Here is a 12,500-nt window from a genome sequence, read left to right on the forward strand (position 1 = left end):
ATTATCAATGCCATAAATGTTAATGTTATTATCACTTCTATATCATTGTTAGTATGCTGTTTGTAGTCAGTATGAACCATTTATTGATATCAATGTTTGCGCTACCTGTTAATACCGTTATCATCTTTATCAACGCCACCTCTTTTATCATCATCAATAATTCATACTTATTTAGCATCATTTATCAGTGCTCCCGAGATATACATCTATCTCCGAAAATATTAGGTCATAATACGTGATATTTTTAGTTAAGCATTAGTTAATATTGGTATCGGTATAAATTTCCGCATTATTTACATCAGTCTCTGAAAAGGTCTTTAACCTCGTTTCCCCTTCGTGCAGGTCACAGATGAGGGGAAGGAGGGCGTCGCAGGAGAAGCCCCCTTCAGGCAGGTCATCCACAGGCCGGTCCAGGTCAGCCTCGAGAGCTAAGGAGAACCTCCCTCCTTCTCGCGGCGACTCCGAGTACGAAAGGGAAGTAGGAGGCGAAGAAGAAGAAGAGGAAGGAGAAGAGGGGGCGAGGAGAGGCCAGAGACGAGGCAGCGACGACCAGCAAGATGACCAGGCAGGAGATGGATGCCTTAATGTTTCTCGTCTGGCTGGGCAGGTGAGGGGCAGCGTCTGTGGATCAACGTGTTTGTGGGTTATGAATAAAGTGTCTGTATATGTGTATGTGTCTTGTGTCATTGTGTATACTTGCGTTGGTGTGTGTGTGTGTGTGTGTGTGTGTGTGTGTGTGTGTGTGTGTGTGTGTGTGTGTGTGTGTGTGTGTGTGAAGAAAATTTTCCGTTCACATGTTTGTAACGTATCCGGAAATGACCATAGACTCCTTGCCATGCCTTTGAAAGCGATGTCCCAGGAGCGGAAACGTGTTGAAATGAGGTCACAGACGCCACAATGTAATTTAGGTGACTTTCCTGTGGTCCTAAAGTGAGTTAAATCCATCTAATTATTGTCATCCTTATGGAAAGCTATTGCAGTGCTCTGTCAGGAGTGCCTCAGTTTGTTCCTGTCTTTCCTCATTGTGATGTTTTTATTCTCTTTCTCTTTTCTTTGTTTTCTAATTCTGGCTCCTTCTCTTTCTCCATCCCTTCCCCGTCAGGTGCTGGGGAAGGGGGGAGGGGGGATGATGCGAGTGGGGATCCTGCCCGCCTTCACGAAGGGCAGCAAGGCGGCCTCGCTGCCCCGCCACGCCACAGTCATGTCGTCAAGGGGCTCCCACACCCCCGAGCTCCCCTCGTCCGCTGCCCCCACGCCCCCGCCGACGCCCGAACGACAGCCTTCGACGGCTCCGACGCCTCCGCCCACGCCTTCCAGTGCCCACAGGCCGCCCGTGCCCGAGTCCCCGAAGCCGAAGATCAAGGGCGCGGGCGGACAGAAGCGCGCGGCCTCAGTGTCCCCGGCGAGGGAGAAGAGGCGCTCCTTGCGAGGCCTTTCGAGGGACCGCTTCCCGCAGCTGCCCCACCTGCCGTCCATGCCCAAAGTGCCCTCGATGCCCAAAGTTCCGGCAATGCCTAAAGTTCCTGCAATGCCTAAAGTTCCTTCGATGCCCAAAGTCCCGTCGATGCCCAAGATGCCCGCCATGCCCAAGATGCGGCCCTTGCCGCGCGCGCCTTCGCTCCCGCCTCAGCTGAGGAACCTCCTGGGGCGGCGCGAGCGCGGGGGCAGCGAGTCCCGCGACGACAACCCCAGCAAGCCGTCGCGCCGCCCGGGCCCCGTCGGCCGCACCTGGGTCAAGGTCTACGACGACATCACCTTCATGGACGACGACAAAGACAACGAGCTGTACCCCGTCCTGGCCTACACAGGTCGCCCTCAGAGCGTCCCCGAGGCCGCCCCTCTCCCCATGGCGCCCACGCCTCCTCCTCCGCGCTCGCACGGCCGCCAGCCCTCTGTCGAGAGCGAGTATGACAATGTGGTGAAGGAGGAGCTGCAGCGGGTGGTTCCCCAGGACAGTCCCAGGGACGTCCCCCCCGCCCAGGGACGTGGCAGGGATAGGTTCCGAGGACGTCGCCAGAAGAGGACCGACACGCCCATTACCGTAGAACACCCAGGGCCCGATGACGAGGTCGAAGAGGCCCGCATGACTGCGCTCGAGGCCCAGATCCTAACCTCAGCCTCAAGTACGGCGCAGGAGGAAGAGGAGGACTACATCATCCCTCAGGCCCTCAAGCCTCACAAGCCACCTCGAGGCATCAAAGTCTACGACAACATTGAGATTAGGCCCGCCGAGGCTCAGCCTACTCCTGCAGAAGAGGACGAGCCCGTGAAGCCCCAACGCGGCATTAAGGTCTATGAAGAAGTGATCATACGACGTCAGCAAATTGAGAAAGATATGGAAGAGATGAAAGAAGCACAGAAGAGAGAGGAAGAGAGAAGAGAGCAAGAAAGAATAGAGCAAGAGAAAAAAGAGGAGGAGAGAAGAGAGCAGGAGAAGAGAGAGGAAGAGAGAAGAGAAGCGGAAAAGAGGGAGGAAGAGCAAATGGAAGCGGAGAAGAGAGAGGAGGCGAAGGCAGATGCCATGGAGGTTGACGAAGTCCCCCTCCCGCCTCGGCCGCAGAGAGGTATCAAGGTCTACGAGTCCATCCTTCTGAAGCCGAGTGAGAAGACCAAAACGGAGACGACAGAGGAGAAGGCAGAAGAAAAGGTGGAAGAGAGGAAAGAAGAAGAAAAGGAAGAAGAAAAAGCAGGAGGGACGGAATATACCTTCCAAACGACGATGGAGCAGACGGTAGAAGTGATGGATGTGTCGGAGGTCGGAGGAGGGGGTAGCACGAAGAAAGAGACGGAAGAAAAAGAGAAAGACAAGGAGGAGGAACTGATCCCCCCCAGGCCGTCCCGAGGGAACAAGGTGTACGCCGCCGTCCTCATCCAGCGCCACGACGCGAGCGACCAGGCCGTCGTCTCGCAGGTCACCCTCACCTCCACTTCCTCCACCACCACGACAACCACGTCCGAGGTCAAGGCCATCGAGAGCGAGACAGCCGAGGTCAAAGTTCAAGAGGTCAAGGTGAGCGAAGGCGAAACGGCGGAGGTCAAGGTCGACTCGGTAGACAAAGAGGTAGTGAAAGTCGATGCAGAAGTCAAGGTTGAAACAGAGACGAAAGCTGAGCAGGGCGAGACAGAGCCCAAGGTCGAGGCAGAGCCCAAGGTCGAGGCAGAGCCCAGGGTCGAGGCAGAGCCCAAGGTCGAGGCAGAGCCCAGGGTCGAGGCCGAAGTGAAGGGAGACACAGACGCCAAGGCTGAGCCGGAGAAGACCTCCGGAGACTTTGACGCAGATCAGAACTCGGTTCCTCCCTACGCCCGCGTTCACAAGAGCGGGGGCGTGAAGGAGCTACGCCCACTGACGGCCGAGGAGGACGAGGAAACGCCGCCGCCCATCCCGCCCAAGAAGAAGGGCTTAAGGACCATCTCGCCGCAGACCCTTGAGGCTGAGCCGCCCCGCCCCCCGCGCCACCTCAAGCCCCGACTGAAGAAGTCGCAGCAGGTCCTCTTGGTGAATGGCGAAGTCTCATCACCGTCACGCCCCCCTCGCGGCTCCAAGCTCTACGCAAGCGTGGAGGTCACGCCCGCGCCGCCTAAACGCCACTCCAAGGTCGTCCGCATCGAGGAGGTGGTCACACACATCAAGGACGACATGCTGGACGCGTCCGCCCCTGCCCGCATACGCCCAGTCAAGCCCTTGCGGCACGCGCACGCCCACCACGACCCGCCCCCGCGCCGCAAGAAGCTCCGCACCAGCGAGGGCGACGAGGGCGACGACGGGGGCGCCGTGAAGGCTAGGCTCACTGTCGACCCCACTCGACCGAACGCCAAGGTCGACCTCAGCGCCGACTTCGAAAACTACGAGAATGTGGATCTGAGCGAGACGCGGCCGCAAGCCACGACCAGATCCCGCACGCGACCTCTGCCTCCCCCGCCGCCGCCGCCCAAGAAAGGCAAGATCCAGCAAAGACACCAACAATTCATGCAGCAACAACAACAACAAAAAACATCAACACAAGCTGAATCAACTGAGCGCCAGGGCAGCCAACCTCTCCGTGGTGCGGCCGCCGCGTGCGCTGACACAGGGACCAGGAGCGGCGCGGTTGGTACGCCGGGCGAGGAGGCGGGGCCATCTCAGCGCAATCACGTCGTCAGTGTCACTTCAGCCTCAGCGACGATAAGAGCAGGTGCGAAGGAGACGCACCCCGACGGCAGCAGGCTTGAGACGGACATCGATGACAACCTCAAGACCATCGAGAGTTCGTTTGCCACTCTAGACACGGTGTTGAAGTCGCTGCAGAACTACTCGCAGACTTCCCCAAGGCGAGTGCTGCTGGGCGAGGGAGGAGAGGGTGCCACCAGTGCTCTACCCACCTCCGCCGACGCTGCCGCCACAGCTGTCTCGCAGGAGGGCCCGGCCTCCCCCCACGCCCCTCCTTCCCCCACCCCCGCTCAGCAGGAGCAGGGGAAAGACACAAGCACACATGATGTAAGCCAGCAGGGCGAACAGGAGGCGAGGAGCGAGAGGCAAGAGGAGGGCAAGGCGCGGGAGAGCGCGGGAGAGGCGGCGACAGCAAAGGAACAATCAGCTGATGCGAGCCCCGCCCCCGTCCCCACCCCGGCTGACAGCCCCCCCAAGGCTGACGCTGCGGCCCACGTGACAAGCACTGAGAGTGAAGTGAAGTCCGAAGTGATCGCTGAAGTGAAGTGTGACTCACAGGCTGAAGTGAAAGTGCTCGAGGCTGAAGTGAAGGAAGTGCAATTAGACGTGAAAGAGGCACATGTCGAGGTAAAATTAGATCAGCCTGTGGTAGAAGAGGTTCAGGCACAGCCTGTAGCGAGTGAAATTCAGGAAGTCAAAGCTGAAGTGAAGGTAGAACAATCTCAGCTGAAGGAAGCGAAGGAGGAGTTACCTGAAGTGAAGGCTGCTCTTCCTGAAGTGATCAGTGTTCTCCCTGAAACGATAGAACCACAAGTTGCGGTGCAGGAACCTGAAGTAATACAGGCAGAAGCAGTACCTGAAGCACAGGCCGAGGCGAAGGTAGAAGAGAAGGAAACAACGCAAGAGAAAAAGGAAGAAGAGCAGAAGGAAGCGACAACAGAAGAACATAAGGAGACGACAACAGAAGAACTGAAAGAAGCGAAAGCAGACGAACAGAAGGAAACGACAGCTGAAGAACATAAGGAGACGACAACAGAAGAACTGAAAGAAGCGAAAGCAGACGAACAGAAGGAAACGACAGCTGAAGAACATAAGGAGACGACAACAGAAGAACTGAAAGAAGCGAAAGCAGACGAACAGAAGGAAACGACAGCTGAAGAAGAACAGAAGGAAGGAGCAGCAGGAGGAGAAGAAGCGAAGAAGAAGAAGAGGAGGAGCTCCGCGAAATCGGAAGGAAAGACGGTATTCCAGACCCTGTACCAGGTGGACGCCCTCAAGAAGGAAATCAACAAGGCAAAATCGACGTCGACGGAGGGAGGAGAGAGAGCCGAGCAAGGGAAGGACGGAGAGCAAGAACACGCTGAGGAAGTCAAAGTAGAAGAACAAACGAAGTCTGAAGAAGTTCAGGCCGAAGAAACAGCCACAAGTGAGAAGGCGAAGGTCGAGGAACTAATTAAACCTGGAGAAGAAAAGACTGAAGAACAAGACAAAACTGAAGAAGTGAACGTTGAAGAACAGGTGAAAACTGAAGAAACAGAACAGGTGGAAGCAAGGAGTGAACACACTGTTGAAGAAGTAGAGGTTGCTGAACAAGCTAAGACTGAAGAAGAAAAAGAAGATGGAACTAAAGAAGTTGAAGTCGAAGAAGTGAAGGAAAGAACATATGAACAAACTGAAGAACAAACGCATGCAGTAGAAAGAGAACCAGAGAGTATAGAAAGTAAAACAAAAGCTGAAGAACAGAAAGTAACCACAGACGAAGAGACGAAAACTACAGAGAGAAGAGAAGACACAAGCGAGGAACAAAGAGAAGAAAAGAGAGAGAAAGAGGAGAAAACAGAAGAAGAGAGTGCGGCTTCACAAGACCTCGAAGCTTCGCAGGAAGAGAAAAAAGAAGAGACGAAAGAACAGGAGGAAGAGAAAAAGGACACGAAAGAACAGGAGGAGGAGAAAAAGGAGACGAAAGAGCGAGAGGAAAGCGAGAGCGAAAGAGGCGCGCCCCAAGCACCGGTGGGCGAAGATCTCGCCTCCAGACTGGAAGGTATTCGAACCGCGCTCGAGAGTGTTATTTGCAACCTTCCAGACTCCTCCACTTCCTCCTCATCCTGCACCGCTAACACCGCTGGGCCAGCTGCATCTGCATCTTCTACCACCTCTGCACCCGCCGCTAACAACGGTAACAGTGTGGATGGCTTGCCCCCGCCCACTAACCCACAGGCCACGCCCTCTAACATAACTGACCAAGGTGGCGTCGAGGCGAAGGAGGGAGAGAAGGACGGCACCCCCGCCCCTTCGAGTCCACCTGTTGTAGCCACGCCCCCTAGAACATCCCTGAGTGCGTTTGATGATAATAACTTTGATAACCGTGTTAGTTGTGTTAGTGATACTAGCGAAGCCTCTGGACCCCCTTGCCTTCCCGCCGAGCTAAAACCCCTTCCCCGAACCCCCCCCGACTGTCCGGAGCCCCCCGGTCAGAGTGGTGACCCCCGTCCTCCTTCCACCACTGAGACTGACACTATCCTAACCCGTGGTGAAGCCCGTACAACAAACCCCCCTGAAGCCTCACACCATTCACACAGTTGCACGGAAGCTTTGGACACCTCGGTGAGTAGAAAGACTCCTCAGAACGCAGACTTAATCAAAGACTTGACAGGTATTGACAATGAGACGTTAGTCAACATCAGTCACGCGACAGTTTCAGTTAGAGAAGCCCCATATAGTGTTAGTGAAGCCTCAAGCGAAAATATTAAGAGTGATAGTCTAGGTGTAGCTAGTGAAACCCCAAACACAAGTAGAGAGAGTTCAGACACTCTTTCAGAATACACAGGCAATCTGACAGTAGCTATTTACACTGAAACCCCGCACACAATCCTTAAAACCTACGACACAACAGACACTAACACTGAAATTGTGGACACTGTTAATGAACCCCCTCATACTGACAATAAACCTCCTGAAACTCATACTGAAACTTCAGATACTGCCATTGAAGCCCATAACACCTTAAAATTTCAGGGCGCCGTAAGTGAAAAACAAGACACTGTTACAGCAACTGACGACACTGGTACTACAGTAACCCTAGACATTGCAGAAAGCGAAACTCAGGATATTACTAGTATAAACTCGGTAGAAAACCAAACCTTTAACATTATAAGGGAGGACAGACATTTTGGTAGTGAAGCTCCAGACACTGCTAGTGAAAACACAGACACTGCTAAAGAAACCACAAACGCTGTTAGTGAACCTATAGATATAAGTACAGAAACAGACACCGTTTTAGAAACCACAGACATTGTTAGAGAAACTACAGACACCGTTTTAGAAACCACAGACATTGTTAGAGAAACTACAGACACCGTTAGCGAAATTACTGACACAGTTAGAGAATCAACAAACACTGCTAGTGAAGATATAGATGCTGGCACTGAAAACAGGGGCATTGCTAGTGTAGCCACAGTCAAAGAAACCACCGACACCGTTAGCGAAACTACAGATATTGCCAGTGAAACTATAGATATTGTTAGTGAAGCCACAGACACTGCTAGTGTAGCCACAGATGTAGGCAGAGATACCATCGACACTGTTTGTGAAACCAGCGACACTGCTATTGGATTCACAAATACTGGTAAAGAAACTACAGACATTGTTATAGAAACAACAGACACTGCTAGAGAAACCACAGACACTGCTAGTGGAACCATAGACACTGTAAGTGAAACCACAGACACTGCTACTGACACCACAAACACCGTTAGTGAAACCACAGACACTGTTACAGAAACCACAGACACTGTTAGTGAAATCACAGGCACTGCTAGTGAACCCACAGACACTGTTACAGAAACCACAGACACAGTTAGTGAAACCACAGACGCTGTTACAGAAACCACAGACGCTATTATTGAAACCACAGACACTGTTAAAGAAACCACAGACACTGTTACAAAAACCACAGACACTGTTACAGAAACTGCAGACACTGCTAGTAAAATCACAGACACTGTTAGTGAAACCACAGACACTGTTAAGGAAACCACTGACACTCTCAAGGAAACTGCTACAGCTATTGCCAGTGAAACTATAAATATTATTGGTGAAACCGCAGACACTGTTAAGGAAACCACAGACACTGTTAGTCAAATCACAGACACTGTTACAGAAACCACAGACACTGTTAGTCAAATCACAGACACTGTTACAGAAACCATAGACACTGTTAGAGAAACTGCAGACACTGTTAAAGAAACCACAGACACTGTTAGAGAAACCACAGAAATAGCCAGTGGACTCACAGACACAGTTAGTAATTCCACAGACACTATAAGTGAAACCACAGACTCTGTTAAAGAAACCACAGACTCTGTTAGTGAAACCACAGACACTGTTAAAGAAACCATAGACACTGTTACAGAAACCATAGACACTATTAGAGAAACCACAGACACTGTTAAAGAAACCACAGACACTGTTAGTGAAACCACAGACACTATTAGTGAAACCACACTCCCTGTCAATGAAACCGCAGACGTTGTTAGGGAATCAATAGACACTGTTATCGAATCCACAGACACAGCCAGTAAAGCCACGGACACAATTAGTGTAGGTGACACCACAGACACTGCTAGAGAAATCACAGATATTATTGGAGAAACCACCGGCACTGTTAGTGAAACCACAGACACTGTTGAAGAAACCACAGACATTGCTAGAAAAACCATAGACACTGCTAGAGAAACCACAGACACCGTTGCTTTAGAAACCACAGATACAGTTAAAGAAAAGGGAGACACTGTTGAAGAAATCACAGGGACTGTCAGTGAGACCACAGACGCTGACAGAGGAACCACAGACATTAATCATCGAGTCTCCGATCGTGACATTACGGACACTGTAGGCCAATCCCCACACCTTGTTAGAGAAACCACATTCACTATCAGCGAAGCCTCGAACACTGCGAATAAAACAGGCACAGACCAAGTAGATCTGGGTAAAGTTCCGAACACGGTTAGTGAAACCCCGGAGTTTGAAACCCAAGACACGGTTAGTGAATCCACAGAATTTGAAACCTTAGATACTCTTAGTGAAACCCCCGATTTTGAAACTTTGGACAATGTTAGTGAATTTACAGATTATGAAACACTAGACACTCTTAGTGAAACCGCAGATTTTGAAACCCTTGATAATTTTAGCGAGTCTGCAGAATTTGTAACATTAAACACCCTTAGCGAAACCACAGATTTTGAAAACCTTGGACAACGTTAGTGAATCCACAGATTTTGGGACTTTAGAGTCTGTCAGTGAAACAGATTTCGATCCACTTCAAGTTGAACTCATAGATAGGGACAGTGAAACCCCGGAATATAAAACGCACGACACGAGTAGCGAAACCCCAGACGTAGTTAGAGAAACCTCCCAGACTGAAACTGCAGAGTGTCTTACTAAAGAAACCCCAGATACTGTTAGTGAAACCCCAGACATCAATACACAAGACTCTGTAAGCGAAATACCAAACACTGTAAGTGAAGCCTTAGAATCTGTTAGAAAGGGATCAAACACTGTTAATGAAACCGAAGTTATTATTAGTGAAACCCTAGGCACTGTAAACGAAATTGCAGCTATTGTTAGTGAAGCCCCAAACACTGTAGGTGAGACTGTAGTTACTGTTAGTGAAGCCTCAGACATTGTCAGTAGGGCCCAAGACACCGTAAGCGAAACTGCAGCTGTTGTTAGTGAAGCCTCAGACACTGTTAGTGAAATTATAGGCACTTGTAGTAAGACCCCAGACATTGTTAGCGAACCCACAGAGACTAAATCCCCTGCTCTTGTTAGTGAAACCCCAAACACCATTAAGGACACCACAGAAACTTCTAGTGAAGCCTCAGACATTGTCAGGGAAGACACAGAGATTACTAGTGAAGCCTCAGACACTGTTACTGAGGCCAAAGGCACCCTTAGTGAAGCAGCCTTAAGAATAACCCCTTACATCGTGAGAGAAAATTTAAACACAGTATTAGACGCCCTGGACTCTGTTCAGAGAACCTTGGGCGCTGTAGGTAAAACCTCTGACACTGTTAGAGAATATCCACCAGTTGCTATTAGTGAAGCCCCAATTACCGTTAGCGAAGCCTCACATACTGTTAGCGAAGCCTCACATACCGTGAGTGAGGCTTCGACAGCTGCTTCTGTAGACACCCAAAGTGTAACCACCACAGACCCTCAACCTCCTTCCCCTGAGGCCCTCGCCAGTGCTTCCGAAACCCCTCCTGCTTCCCCGGGACCCTTTGTCGACGACCACACTCTCACCACCACCACTTCCACCACTACTTCCGGGTACGACCATCGCAACGACCTCCTCGCCCAGCGTGAGTCGCGACCTTCTGACGCGACCTGGAACCTCTTCAACGGAAGTGGTGCGTTGACTGGGTGTTCTCTGGTAGCCTGTGTCGTAGAGGTGATTGCATCCCTAGACTGTAACGTAGACTGGCTCGAAAGAGTGTGGCTTTTCTTAGACTGTAGCTCGGATATGTGCCACGATACAGTGCTTTTGTCTGCCTGTAGCAACGTAGGCGTGTTGTTCAACGAGCCCTTAACCTGTAGTGTAGACGTGTGTCGGTGTGTGGTTTCCTTAGGCAGCATTAATCTGAACACGACGCGAGCCAGAAGTGGCTCTTGGGTGCTGACGGGAGCCACCTGCGCCACCTGCCAGAGGGACATCCGGTGCCGCGGTAGAACGGGGGAGGAAAACGGAGCCAGAACGGGAAGAAAAAGTGTGTACAGAGATAAAGGCTGAAAAAATACAAGATAAATAGTGAAACATTTTGATTTGAGTATTTTAGACGGCGAAACACCTATCGCACGATAGGGTCGAGTAAGGGCACCCTGGAGAGGTCACGTGACTCGCCCTCGACCCACCACCAACTCGGCCTCGAGGACGATCCTCTGGACGACCCGAGGCTGAGCGTGGCGGCGTTGCGGCCCCGCTCCTGGTCGGGTGGCGAGGCTGGGATGACCTCCGGGCCCAGGCAGGAGGACGAGAGTGAAGGCGAAGGTGAGCCGTCCCCCTCCCTTTCCTTCGGCGTCCGGAGGTCGCTAAGGGCGCTTTTTGGCTCCCTCGGAAAGGGCAGGGGGCGGCAGCGGAAGTCAGCGCCAGAGACGCGATGGGCCGGAGACCCGCGGGACGGGCGGAAACCAAAGCCGAGCGAGAGACCGCGGAGTCAGTTCTACGTCGAGCTTCCCAGCGACACGACCTGCGACTCGTCCGCTCCGAACCCGCAGCCTGTCATCGTCGTCACGCCCGCGCGCGCCCAGACTCTCCCCGCCGGCCTCTCGCCTTCGTCCATGCTGTGCCTGCCGCCCGTGGCCACGCGCCCGCCGCCGCTGCCGTCCGTGGGGTCCCACCGCTACCGCTTCACCCTCCCTCCCTCGCCACACGCCAGATTGGGTGACGGGGAACCAGGAGGTGAAGGCCGCACATGCGCACGAGGTCAGGACCTCACGCAAGGTCATGAGAGGCGCGGCAGAAGGCCGCTCAGGCAGCTGGGCGTTTTAGTCATACCTGAGTCACTCACGGAGACGCCGGCCTACAGGCGGAGGCTCGGACTCGCCGACCAAGACTTTCCTCTTCCGAGAAGCTCCAGCGATTCCGCCATGGGAGGGGAAATGTCCAAGGGAGAGGAAGAAGAGGAAGAGGAAATAAGTGAACACACTGTGACCGCTCCTGTTCACCACAGATATATGAACGTGGTGTCAGAATTAAATCAGGTTGTGCTAAAATCGCTCAGTTTACGGAGATCGCAGGGAGGAGATGAAGAACGCTTATTTAGAGCAAGTGTTTGTGATAGTGATAGTGATAGTGACAACAGAAGTACTGATAGTGACAGTGATGGTGCATATGTGACAGCTGACAGTAGCGGAATAGATGTGAATGGCCTCAGTGATGTTTGGAAAGATAGTGTCAATGGTGAAGAAGTAATGGTGACCGAGGGAAAGAGAGACGTAAGGGATGGTATAGTAAGAGGGAAAGGAGGCATGACACCCGAGATGGTGAGTGAGAGGAAGGATCAGGCCCGTGTGATCCCCGTTCTGTGCCGCGACCCCCCCGCAGGGCTCCCCGTGGGCGTGGAAGGCGGCGAGCTTGACACAGCTCGCCGCGTGGGTTGCGCCCCGCCCGCCACCCCGTGTGTTAGTGTTAGTGCTAGTGAGAGTGAGCATGAGGACACCCCGTCCCGCCCCCTCCACCCCTACCCCGACTCTTCCCCCGCATGGTTTGACCCCAACGCCCCCACCGGAGTGCCGAGTGCCACTAACCCTGACCCAGGCAGCAGCCGGGATGTCTCTCCGGCTCCTGCCTCGG

General features: G+C 52.7%; 1 protein-coding gene across 1 annotated transcript in view; it reads left to right on the forward strand.

Annotated features, from left to right (window-relative positions):
• The first annotated feature begins 347 nt into the window (after positions 1-347).
• The window catches only part of LOC125045319 (mucin-17-like), a 42,270-nt gene continuing 30,117 nt past the window's right edge, over positions 348-12,500 (forward strand). Inside the window, 4 exon segments of the mRNA XM_047642524.1 lie at positions 348-607; positions 1,103-9,404; positions 9,436-10,864; positions 10,984-12,500. The exon segment at positions 10,984-12,500 is cut by the window's right edge and continues 698 nt beyond it. Of these exon segments, the coding sequence (XP_047498480.1) occupies positions 350-607; positions 1,103-9,404; positions 9,436-10,864; positions 10,984-12,500 (11,506 nt within the window). The 5' untranslated portion in view covers positions 348-349.

Source organism: Penaeus chinensis, chromosome 37 (assembly GCF_019202785.1).
Source record: "Penaeus chinensis breed Huanghai No. 1 chromosome 37, ASM1920278v2, whole genome shotgun sequence".
Taxonomy (NCBI): Eukaryota; Metazoa; Arthropoda; class Malacostraca; order Decapoda; family Penaeidae; genus Penaeus; species Penaeus chinensis.